The 13,483-nt window shown below is 34.5% G+C and overlaps 1 protein-coding gene and 1 long non-coding RNA gene across 2 annotated transcripts; both read left to right on the forward strand.

The window, feature by feature from the left end:
- The first annotated feature begins 5,431 nt into the window (after nucleotides 1-5,431).
- LOC108857251 (uncharacterized) lies at nucleotides 5,432-6,321 on the forward strand. The gene is made up of 2 exons (XR_001950328.2): nucleotides 5,432-5,913; nucleotides 5,985-6,321. It is a non-coding gene; the product is annotated as an uncharacterized LOC108857251 (long non-coding RNA).
- Nucleotides 6,322-11,465: 5,144 nt separating this feature from the next.
- Nucleotides 11,466-12,956, forward strand: LOC108827322 (E3 ubiquitin-protein ligase RDUF2-like). The gene has a single exon (XM_018600695.2). It carries the CDS (start codon nucleotides 11,648-11,650, stop codon nucleotides 12,848-12,850), a length of 1,203 nt encoding a protein of 400 aa, XP_018456197.2. The 5' UTR covers nucleotides 11,466-11,647; the 3' UTR covers nucleotides 12,851-12,956.
- Nucleotides 12,957-13,483: the final 527 nt, after the last annotated feature.

Consider the following 13,483-nt stretch of genomic DNA (forward strand, 5'->3'; position numbering starts at 1 on the left):
ATAATTTAGTGATTTAATCGACACACATAAAAACATTTGTTGGAAAAGTGAGTATAGATGGTATGAAAGTTTATGGAAATTTATTTCATGCATCTTTTTGTTGTGAATGTATTTGATGCATTGTCTTGTATGGAGAGGAGAAATGTTTATTTGTAGAAAAATTCAAAACTTAGTCATAAAGTAACTTGGACATTTGTCACAATAAATTTACTAAGCTTTAGTTGTTTGTTACTAATTTACCTTGATTAGTCACTAATATACCTTCGTTTACTCATTTGTTACTAAGTTATCTTAGTTAATCACCAAGTGTATTTAGTTTTGACATTTGCAATCAAGTTCGTAGTTTGGTGACTACGTTATCTTAATTACTAAATTTATTTAGCTCAAGTCATTTGTCATCAAATAATTTTAGTTTAGTCCAATTTAGCTTAAGGTTTTTGTATTGTCTAAAGATGATTTTATCATTTTACCCGGTCCATGGACTGCAAAAAATAATAGTCATTAGAATTGGGTACATGGATCAACTGACCCATTTGATCGCTAATCTGCGAATCGATTCATTTTTTCAAAATTTCAACATGCATAACCCGCAAAAAAAGTTCACATATAATAATTTTTTCAAAAAAATAATTATTTAATTTAATTTTTCTAAAAATAATTAAAATAATATATTTATAATTAAAAATATATATATATAAATAATTTAGTTATTTTTAAAAATCTCATTTAAAAATACTTTTCTTTTACAAAAACACTTTGCGGGTATAGCCTACATAAGTTTCAAAACAAACCAGTTCGTTATTGAGTTTGACCATAAACTATAAAAATGATTAAAAGTTTCATGCACACTTCTCAAAAGCAATTTTAATTTCATACACACGTGTCCTATATTTTGATGAACATATAGTAAAATTTCTCAACTAAGTATGATGAACACACTTTTTTTTTTTCAAAAAAGACTTTCAAATTAAAATGCAAGAAAATACAAGTATGAGTTTTCATCGATAAGTTTGATAAAGTTGGCATCAAATAAAAGAGTTTAAAGAGACCCTAGATAAGGATTCACATTCAAATCCTAGAAAGCAAGATAAAAGAAGATATTAACTAGTAATTGTAGTTCCCTCGGTCTCGGCGACCTGGTTTACCTCTTCCACTAATTTTTGTCCATCCCATATCTTGAATCTTTTGTGTTGGTTTTACTGTCCTTCGTCCTCAAGTTATAGCGTAACTAGAAGAGTCTCCTACCACATCAAAACCAGTACCTTTCCCATATGCAAGTGGAGTTTCTGGCTCCATATGAAATCGATGATGATCAAGAGTGAGAGGAGAACGAGGATCAACTGGTTGCTCAATTTCAGAAGCTTGAAAGCCTTCCAAAATGATAGAACTTGATGGAATATCTTCCATAATAAGTGACTGAGTTGACGCAGCTTCGTCAGCTGCTAACAGAGGTAAAGTGTTATCAATCTGAGAGCAAGGGGTAGTGTGTACCTCATGCGAATGTGTGATCAGACTAGCAAATGCACCCTCGGAAGGAAGGGTGGCCACTGACTTTTCAGAAATCTCATGTGGTTGACGTGTAGTAGGTGAGCGTGAGCTTTGGAGCAGGTTGACAATGTCCACCATTGGAATCTTTTCATTTGTAACTTGAGGCTCCTTTGTAGTAGGAGCAAAATTTTGTGGCTGAAGTGGTAATAAGCACCTTTTCTCTTTATGACCAAGTGCACCACACATTTCACATCCACTAGGAATCCAAGAGTACTCAACTTCTACCAAGTAGATGTTTCCTTGCTTGTCATTCAGTGCAATGAGTTTCGGGAACGGTTTATCCAACTCCACTTCAACTAGTATTTTTGCTTCTCCCATGTTTGTTAGATCTAAATGAGGCTTGTGAATAAGCATTGGTTCTCCCAAACCCGATGCTATGTGACTGATGCCAAGTCTAGAGAAGCAAGAATCTGGTACACACTGGCACGGTCGAGATCTCAGGTGTTTTGAAAGAGTTAACAGGACTCCAAGGGGCCACAAAGAATAGACAATCATCAACATGTCATACGCCCGTTGAATAACTCATTTACAAGTATTTTCATGAGGAACATGAAATAAAAATGACAAGTTTTCTAACTTCCGGCATGTAATCCTACATTCCCGACCCCATAACCTATTAAGAATTGCATGTATAAGACCTCCAGGAGGTCTTGAACACCTATGAAACTGTCCAACCACATACTCTTCCTTATTCTCCGGTCCTAATCTAAGTACCTTAGAGGGAATTGTGATTCGAGGCGTGCCATCTAGACGATAAGTCGGTTCAGTAGCACGGAAGAGATTCCTAGTGGACTGGTTCATACAAGCAGCCCATGGGAATCGAAGACTACAATCTTCCTTAAGTGCCAGAGGTGGAATTTCTCTTACTGGTAGTTGTGGCGTTGCTTGTACAGAGAACGACAATTGTCCCTTCTTAGTTTTGGGACCATTGATGATAGCCTCACCAATCATTGGCCAGAAAGAATCTATTTGACACTTAACTGCCTCAGAGATTCCTAGTCATGGAGTTGCTGGATCCGGAGGGGTCGGAGGGGGTGTGTAGTGAAGGGGCTGGACCACGCTCCAAAAGACTGAACGAAGGTAGTTCCCTCATCTTTGTCAAGCTGTTCCCCATCTTCTTCAAGTTCGGAACTTTCCGGTCGAGCATCATCAGAAACAGTAGCAACCACATCGACATCAGTGACGGCGTCGACAGGAGATGAGTCATGTAAGGAATCAACGAGGGTGGAGTCGAGATTGTGAGTAGCAGAAGCAGAAGTTGTGAGCTGCGATGGAGGAGCGTCGGATGGTATGGGAGCTTCGCCGTCACCGGTTGAAAAAGCTTCCATTCTTCAAAAAACACAAGGGGATCTTCGAGATGGAGGGAGGAAACCGTCAATTTGATGCAGAGAAGTATTAGGGTTACGGAGTCGCCTGAGTTCGATTTGGGAGAAGCGCATGTACTTACGCGCCCGTCTTTACTTGATTTTATGATGAACTCTCTGCTGGGTTGCTTCGGCTGTAACTGGAATGCATATTTTTGGAATAGAAACTTCCTGAATGCTCAATTTATGTGTATTCCAAAAATTGTTTACCCGTTACAAAAACAAAATGAAAAGACCATTCCATTTCATTCCAAACATTCCATATTATTCCAGAGAAAAAAATAACTTTCATTTGAAAAATCATTCCAGATCAAAAACGTTTTGGAACAAGTGGAATGATGATTCCATTCCATTAATTCCATAAATAATGATTCCTACTATTCCTATTATTCCTTTTATTTTAAACCAGTTACACCCTTCGTTGTTTCTCAAGATTGAAACTTTTATGTATGATGGTTTTATTTTGAACTCTAAGGTCCTTATATCTTTATAACTTTTCCACTACAAGAAAACAAGTCTATTGCAAGGGAAATTTGCGAGTAAAATTTTTCATTGCAAATTTGCGACAGGTTTGCAACGGAATTACAAGAGAAAATAAATTCCTCGCAAATTTCTCGCAAATTTGCAAGGAAAAACAAGTCCTCGCAAATTTGCAAGCGATTTGCGAGGGAAGTGACAGAGTCCTCGCAAATCCCTCGCTCATTTGCGATGATTAGTTTTCCCTTGCAAATTTCCGAGAGATTTGCGAGGGTTTTATTTTCTCTTACAATTCTGTTGCAAAACTGTCGCAAATTTGCGAGGAATTTGCAAGAATTTATGTGATATTTATAAATTTTATCACATTTCTCTCATAAAATCAAATAAAGTTAATAAATAAAATATTAAACTTAAATATTTAGTATTTAACAAGTATACCGACAAATATTTTTGGAAAATTATAATATCAGTCAACTAATATTCACAGGATTAATATTTTCTGATACTTTAACTAATATCACGAAGTACTAAACATCAAAACTATATAATTTATACAATAAATACACATCAAATAAATTTCTAAAAAAATGAAACAAATTTTCACTTTAATTATTATTTTCAAAAAAAGATTAAAAGATAAATATTAGTCTACAATAAATATAACAAAACCACAAACGAAACCCTAAAATCAATGACTTATGAATTTGCAAGGAATTTGCAAGGGATCCCTCGCAATTCTCTTGCAAATTTGCAAGCGAATCCAAACAGTCGCAAATTTACAAGGAAATTGCAATGGATCCGTCACAAATCCCTTGCAAATTTGCGAGGAAAACAGAATCCCTCGCAAATTTGCAAGGGATTTGCGAGGGCCACTTGCAATTTCTTTGCAAATCCATTGTTTCAAACATTTAGAAAGGTTTGGGGTTTCATCAATGATTTTGGTGTATTTAAACATTGGCTATTTCTCACATTTCCTCTTATATGAATGATGGTAAGATTGTTTATCTAAGATTTTTATAGCTTCATGTATCTTATACTCTAGTTAACATATATGCATGTTAACATCAAACCCTTATAACTTATATAATTCATATACGTCAACTAAATTTCCAGAAAATGTAAAACATATTAATTATTAATTATTTATTTTGAACCGAATCACAAAATACATATAGTCTACCGAAAACGTAACAAAACCCTAAATGAAACTCTAAAATACACTATTTATGAATTTGCAATGATTTTGCAAGTGGCTCCTCGCAATTCCCTTGCAAATTTGCAAGAGAATTGTGAGGGATCCATTGCATTTCCCTTGCAAAATTATTTTTCTCAATTCAAACATTAAATAAAATCTAATTTTTATAACATAATACTGTATATATATATATATATAATATCTTAAACTACAATACAAAATTTAAAATTTTACATTATACATTTCAAAAACAAAAATCACTAATCTAAATTCAAACACTATATCTCAAACCCTAAAATCTACATATAAACTCTATACCCCAAATCATTTATCTAAACAAAAAACAAGTATTTTCAAATTTAAACAACAAATCTTAAACTTAACTTTAAAATTTAATCTTTTAGAATTTAGTTCCAAAACTTAAATTTATACCTCAAACACTATATTACAAACCATACACTTATAACCTAAACCTTATACCCCAAATCATAAAATCCAAACACCAAATTTAACATTTTCAAATTTAATCACCAAAAATTAACATAAACTAATAATCTAAAATATTAAAAAAATATTCCTAAATTTAAACTCTAAACTTCAAACCTAATACTCCAAATTAACCTTACATAAAAAACAACCTTATATCATAATACACTAATTAAATAAATTTATAAATGATATTAAATCAAGTTATGTTATCCCTAACCCAAACCTAAACCATAAATATAAATTTAGAACTTTTCAAGTTTATATTCTCAAATTAATTTTAAAATATTTTTAAACTAAATAAAGAGAATACATATTAGTTTATCCAAAACTTAATAAAACCCCAAATGAAATTCTAAAATACAGAGAATTATATATAGATATAGATTTGCAACGGATTTGCAATGGAATCCTGAAAAAAGAAAACTCTCGCAATTTCATTGCAAATTTGCGAGAGATTTGCAACGGAAACTAGGTCAATATATAAACACATTAACCTAATCTTCTTCTTCAGTTCTGCCGTCAAAGTAAAAAAAAACATATTTTTTTTTCTTTTCTCTCCTCCCTTGCCCTCCTCCTTGCCTCCATATCTCCTTTCGCCAGAGCTCCTGACGACGCGCCGGAACCCTCACCGCCAGCTCTCCTCTCTCTCTCTCACTGCCGGATCTATTTATCTCACGGCCACAGAGCTCGTGCGACGCTCGCTACACTACCACCACCAAGGTCCAACCTCTATCTTACTATCTCTCTGTCCCTCTGTTTCTCTGTTTCTCTGTTTTGAACTGATTTAGTTTAAGGGTTGGAGGAGGCAAGGCAAGACGAGGCCGGAACCACACCACCACGGTTTAACCTCTCTCTCTTTCTCCATCTCTCTGTGTTTACATCTGATTTTTTTTTCGTTTTGGTAAATGTAGGTGAAGGATGGAGAAGAAGCCTGATGGTTAAGGTGACAAGGCCAGCCATTGTCGCCGTGGGCGTGGTTGTGCGGCAGTCGCAGTGGTGGTGCGGTGGAGGCGGCTGACTATCTTCTAGGGTTAAGAGTTTTTTTTTACAATTAGGGTTGGTTAGGCTTAATTAGGTTTGTTTAGATTTAGTTTTAGGTTTAGTTAAACCGGTTAAATTAACTAAACCAGTGTATTATTTCTTTTTTTTTTTAGGATTTTTAATATATCCATTCATGTATTTAAATATGTATTTGTATGCATATGTACGTACTGGTTTCAATATATATATTTTATATATTTATTTGTATTTTGATTTTGTTTTTTTTAATATATTTTTTTTTAATATTTGTAAAGCAATTTGCAATAGAATTATTTTCTTGCGAATCTCTCGCTAATTTGCAACGAAATGAAGTTCGTTGCAAATTTGCAACGAAATGAGGTCCGTCGCAAATTTGCAAGGAACTATTTTCCCTCGCAAATTTGCAACGGAATTACGAGCGTTTTTAATTTGCGAGTAAGGATTTGCGAGGAATGTGTTTTCCTCGCAATTCTCTTGCAAATGACGATTTGCAACAGAATTGCGATGATTTTTTCCCTTGCAACAGACATGTTTTCTTGTAGTGTTCTAGCATTTTAATTGAAAGCCTTTCGTCAAAAAAAAAATCTCAACTACGTATTATTTCATATGTTTTTAAAAATGTTCTTTAAAAAAGTGTATAGGGGGGCAAGTATTAGAGTTTTTTCTCAAGATAATTAATGTGTATCATTGTGTCTCGCTGCTCTTCTGATCGATTTTAAGTATTTAACTGCCAATAATTTCTGGGAAATTAATCACAGAAAAATTTGAAAAGTGACCAGTTAATATATTCGCTAGAAAGATGATTATATATAACAGTTTACATCAGTTTACTAAAATAAATTATACAATCAAATTAACCAAATAATAAAAATTTCGACTTTTATATATATGTTATATTTTGATTTTTTCAAACTAATATAAATTAATTAAATTTTAAAATATCTCACTTTGAAAATTTGTGATAAATGTTTTAATTTAAATTTATAATAAGATATAAATGTTCATAAATTATATGAATAAGATTTATTATTTAATAAATATTATATTATACATATTAATATAGTTTAAATTAAGTTATATTATATATTATTATTTGGAAATGATCGTAAATAAAATGATTATTTTGATTTATATGTCCACACCAATTTAATTATATATGTAATAATCTCTGACCTCTCACTAATTTAATATAAGTAAAAATGCAAATAAATAACAATATATATATATATATATACTAAATTTATTACGTTCAAATGACGGATCTTAATCTAATATACTACTATTATGTGAACTTCCAATCAAGTACTTCTAATAAATACTCATTTGTTTCATAAAAAAAATTATTTGATATTTTCACACAAATTAAAAAGTAATTAAATTCACATATACAACTTGCTCAAAAGGCTTTCCACAACTGAGGATCCCTTTTTTTTTTTTTGTAACAAAAACATGAAGATCTTCGTACAACTTACTCACAATAATGATAGCAATATTAGTCTTCTCAAATGAAATAATATATCTTATATATTAAAGAAAAACATTATATCCTTTAAACCATGATATGACATGTCATCACGATAATTAATTTTAAATCTTTAGAAAAATAAGTTGATTCATCTGAACATATAGTACATTTTTCATTAACATAATCATATAATTAATTATTAATATAAAAATATTCTTCATTATTTTTTAAATATAACATATGGAATTAAATAATCTGATCAATATAAATATATATATGATAATTAATGATTTTAAACAATAAAGATTTGAGAATAATTTATACATCCTCTATCATTTTTTCTCTATATTAATATTACTAAAATAAATTAGACAATCAAATTAACCAAATAATAAAAAATTCGATTTTTCTATATATGTTATATTTTGATTTTTTCAAACTAATATAAATTAATAAATTTTAAAATATCTCATTTTGAAAATTTGTGATCAATGGTTTAATTTAAATTTATAATAAGATATAAATGTTCATAAATTATATGAGTAAGATTTGTTATTTAATAAATATTAGATTATACATATTAATATAGTTTAAATTAAGTTATATATTATATATTATTATTTGGAAATGATCGTAAATAAAAATGATTATTTTGATTTATATGTCGGCACCAATTTAGTTATATATGTAATAATCTCTGACCTCTCACTAATTTAATATAAGTAAAAATGCAAATAAATAACTATATATATATATATATTACATTTATTACGTTCAAATGACGGATCTTAATCTAATATACTACTATTATGTGAACTTCCATTCAAGTACTAGTTCTAAGAAATACTCATTTGTTTCATAAAAAACATTATTTGACATTTTCACACGAATTAAAAAATAATTAAAATTCATTTATTTTTAATAATTACTTATGTTTAATATTTAAAATAAATAAAATTATTTATAAAATCTATGCATTGTAATCATTTGAAATGAAATTAGGTAGAAACTGCATTGGATTTATATATAAAATAACATTTTCTGTAACAACAAAGTGCCAAAGTGACTAGGCCCTCTTTGTGACATAGAAGAGTATCTAGTTAAGTATTTTTCTTATAATTTTTTCAAGTGTTTTCTATATTTTTAGGTTTATGATCAAGTTCTATCATTTGGTTGTTGGTTGTTGAAAGAAGGAATGTATGTCGAATAAATACAAGATACTTCCCATTTCTAGGAAGGGACCCTCCCACGTATGTAAAGTGAAGATAATAAGCTAGCATATGATGTGAAAAGAAATATTGTAGAAATGAGACATTAATAGCTAAAAACTACTAACTCTTTAAATCTAAAATAACAAAGTAACACTGAACTCTTCTTCGCCATACAATGATACAAAGGGAAAAAAACATGCCTTGGCTTATTGTTGGAATGTCACTTTCTTCCACTGGTTGGGAAGTTAATTGGTGTGTGACCCTCTTAACACAATCAAAGGACATTTCTAATGAATGTAAAAGTCCCACCAGACTGACTATTTAACTCTAATAAATTTGCAACCCTTATAAGATTTGATAGACTTTTTTATCCAGACAAATATCAGATGATTTACTGATAGGTTAAAGCATGACAATCTTGAATCTTATCTGATACTGTTTTCATTATCCAAAGAAAGAAGCAATTAACAAGTCGAGCAAACATGAGACGCTGTCTTACCACTTGTAAGTTACAAGTGATAAGCAAATAAGCTTTACCTTAAGAGATGAGTATGAAACTAGCTAGTTCATTCTGAGAGATGGCTTTATTCTCCCATAATACCTAGCGACCTTTCAAGCTTTTCATGAATCATTTTCTCGAAAATGCATTGAGAACTTGGGAAATGAAAATTCACGAGGGCATGGTGAAGGGGAAAATAAACCAGAAGCGAAGAGCCTGTAACGAGAATCAGTCAAGATCAAGAAAATGCAAATACAAGTCGACTAATACCTAGTTGCAAAAAAAAAGTCGACTAATACCTGATCAATATACGGTACCTGAAGAAAGGTATTTTCTTAGAAAGGGAAAACAACATGAAAACTTCCAGGATGCGCGCGGTAGAATTAATTGCCGTAGTTACATGAATGGACGTTACGGACCAGACACTAGCTCATCGGGAAACTTGTTGTCTGTATCCAAAGTCGCTATAAGACTTTCCTAGCAAATCCGAAAATTTACCCAAACCCATCTGACAACTCAAACCCAAAGTTTAATAAATATCCATAATACTGAAAATATATTTAAAATATCTATACATACATACAAAATATTTCAAGTATTCGGGTAACGATTGAACTTTCGGACCTGGATAAAATGCCTAAGCCCAGCAATGTCAATGACAAAAAATGTTAACTCGTGTAATAAATAGTGGTATAATGCGGCTTTCGCCAAATGTAGTCTAGTCTTTTAACTAATGGGTCGTCCATAGGCCCAATAAACTTCTCTCCAGCCCAGTATCAGTCTTTCGCGTGCCAAACCGCCGGTTTCAACTCAACCCCCAATGTCTCATTGAGTCCACTCGGTTGCTTCACAAAGCTGATTCGATCATCCTCTTCTGGTTTCGTTTCTATTCGTAAGTTCCATTCAAGTTCCGTAATTCCAATTTTTTTTTATCGATCTCATAGTAGATAAAATCGAATTGATATATGTAGTTGATCCCTCCCTATTGTAAAAACTTCACTTAAAGACTCTTCAGGATCTAATAGTAGATAAACCCTAATTTTCAAAGGCCTGTGTAATTAATTAGGTCATTTTTCTTATGGGAGCACCCGTTAAAAACTCAACTAGTGATGGTGAGTGGACAGTGGTCTTACCAAGTAAAAGAAAACAAGGGAGAAGAAAACCAAAACCTAAAATTTTTTTAGCTCCAATATAGATTCCGAGCTGCCATTGTTGGTTTCAGAGGGATTATAGATCATTGTTTTTTGCATTTTTAAAATTTTTTGTTCTGCATAATTTTAGCCATAAAGGAAAGGGATTATTCTATGAGGAAATGAATATGTTTTCACAACTTAATATGTTTTCACTCTATTGTTGTTTTTAGCAAACGGTAAGTTTTTCACACCAAGTTTGATATCCTCGGTTTTGAATTTTGTGTTTATGGTGACTAAAGTGTTGGTTATCAGTTTCTATAATGCGATTTGTCTATTTCCATTACTTGCAAACAAATGAGAGAAGCTTTGGCGGAGTCGCCGAGATGAGACAAGATTAGGGTTTGCGACAGCTAGTCCGCTTCTGGACAGTGTCGGTGGGTTTGGGTGGGCTTGAGGCCCAGACTATTTGTCTGCTAGTGGGTTTAGGAATTGGGCCGCGGGCCTTCCTTTTGTATGTACCTGGGCTTGGCCCATTTTATATATAAATATTTCAATTTGAGAAAAAAAAAAAATGAGAGAAACACAGACAATAGTTAGTTGAGCAACTTGGCACCAATAATTGGTTTTTATGAAAGCAAATACTTATAGATACAAGTTAGTTCTTGTTTGTATTTTATCAACTTGGCACCAATAATTGGTTTTAGCTATCAACGTGTAAGAAAATATAGTTTTCTAAAGATCCTACCCCCCACCTCATTGTCAAACATAATAGCATATGTCACAAATTATGTAACTAACAACAACAAATGTAAAATACAACACTGAATTTGATACAAAAAGGACTTTAATTACTAAGCAGTCAGCACGCTTTTGCTTCTCGCATAATTCACAAACCGAAACGACGTCGTCTACTGACTTTTTCCCAGAAAGAACGGAGATCAAATGGGTTCCACATAAGTCAGACACGGCGCTTCTTTTGAATTTTCTCGGCGTCTCCACTTTCCGCGTTTGGGTCAAACACGTTTGAACGCTCACATAACGTCCGTTAACACCTCCGCTATCTTCTACCCAGTCAAACACACACCACGTGTCCATTCACCGTCTAATCCAACGCCGTTAATTCCGCTCCAACGAACGCCTTAAAAACCACGTCTACATTTTCCCCCATCTCAACCTCTCATTTTTAACAGCGGTCAGCGATTCCTCTCAAAAGATCCTCTCACCGAGTCAGAAGGTTTAGAAGAAGATGCCTTCATCGTCGCCAACAACGACGACTACAACACCGCCAGTAACCGCTTCTTATTGGTGCTACAGCTGCACCCGATTCGTCAGCGTCTGGACCGAATCCGAACAAGGCACCACCGTCAGCGTCGCTTGCCCCCACTGCGACGGCGGTTTCATCGAAGAGGTAACCGATTCCTCCGCCGCAGCTACCCCACCTTCCACCGAAGTTAGATCGATCGATAACACCCGTAGATCCGTGATCAGACGGCGGAGATCCGGTCGTCGTCCTTCGTTTAATCCGGTCATCGTCCTCCAAGGAGGCGCCGGCGGGGGAGAGAGAGATCATTCGGAAGAAGGAGGAGAACGACGCGGCGCGTTCGAGTTTTACTACGACGACGGATCCGGATCGGGTCTTCGTCCCCTTCCCGATTCGGTATCCGAGATCCTGATGGGATCGGGGTTCGAGCGGCTGCTCGAGCAGCTGAGCCAGATCGAGGCGTCGGGAGCGGGCGGAATCGGGAGATCCGGAAACCCTCCGGCGTCGAAATCGGCGATCGAGTCGCTGCCGAGAGTCGAGATCTCCGATCGACACGTGTCCGCGGAGGCGAACTGCGCCGTGTGCACGGAGGTATTCGAGGCGGAGGAGACGGAGGCGCGTGAGATGCCGTGCAAACATGTTTTCCACGGCGACTGTATCACGCCGTGGCTGTCGATCCGGAACTCGTGCCCGGTGTGCCGGTTCGAGCTGCCTTCGGAGCCTAACCGAGGGAGCAGCGAGAGGGAGGAGGGTGATAATAACGCTGTGGGGATGACGATATGGAGACTTCCCGGAGGAGGATTCGCGGTGGGGAGGTTTAATGCAGCGATGGGAGAGGGGGAGAGAGTGTTGCCTGTGGTGTTGACCGAGATGGATGGTAGTGGGATTGGTGGTGGGAACAGCAGCGAGGGTCCGAGACGGATCTCGTGGGTAAGAGCACAGGGGACGGTCGAGTCAGATAGTAGTAGCAATGGTGGTGGTGGCTCCGGATCGGGAGGTAGATTGAGAAGGATGGTTCGTGGGATGGTGTCGTTGATGAGGAGAGTGAGACCAAACCGTGGCTCTACCTCCTCTTCATTGAATCGTGTGGATTTGGACATTGAAGTAGAACCTAGGGGTTTGGAACGGTCGAGTTCAGTGATGAGAAGATACTTCGGGAGAAACAGAAGTAATTCAGTTCTGCATTGATAATTTGATTGATGATGATATATATATATGTTTGTTCATTCAACAAAAATGTAAATATAAGGATTCAGAAAAAGTTAAGATTGGAACGATCCATTTTTTTTATTTTTAACAATTGGATTGATTCGTGTTGTCCAGAAAAAAGAAAAATTCCATTGATTCGTCGTATGTTACGTTACATCAAATTGTGTAATGTTTACATTCAAGCCCTCACATTTTTTTCCCTTAACTTGATGTTGGATCCACATCCTCGAAAGTAAAATTCCATTTTTTTCCATTGATTTTGGCTGTTTGGGTTTCCGAGAAAGTAAAAGAATGCTCGTTCTTTAAGCCTTTTTTTTCCTCGGATGCTAAATGAGTGGACCTAGCTGGGAAGACTGTACAAAAATGAGAAAAGAAGACAGAGTCTTTAATGGTTTTTTTTTTGTTTTGTTCACTACAAGTCTTTAATGGTTAATTTGCGATATTTGGATTTTTTTTTTTTGTTTTGTTCACCACCATTGCGGTATTTGAATTTAAATTCACCTTTTAATTTATACCTTGACTACACAGTTAGATTTTGGTTTGAAACGATTTGTTGACCCGGTCAAACACACATTATTGAACAATGAGTTAACGTGAATGGTAAATCCATTT

The sequence above is a fragment of the Raphanus sativus genome, chromosome 9 (assembly GCF_000801105.2).
Source record: "Raphanus sativus cultivar WK10039 chromosome 9, ASM80110v3, whole genome shotgun sequence".
NCBI lineage: Eukaryota > Viridiplantae > Streptophyta > Magnoliopsida > Brassicales > Brassicaceae > Raphanus > Raphanus sativus.

Coding starts and splice junctions, on each gene's coding strand:
- LOC108827322 (XM_018600695.2), top strand. CDS start 11,648: ATGCCTTCATCGTCGCCAACAACGACGACTACAACACCGCCAGTAACC.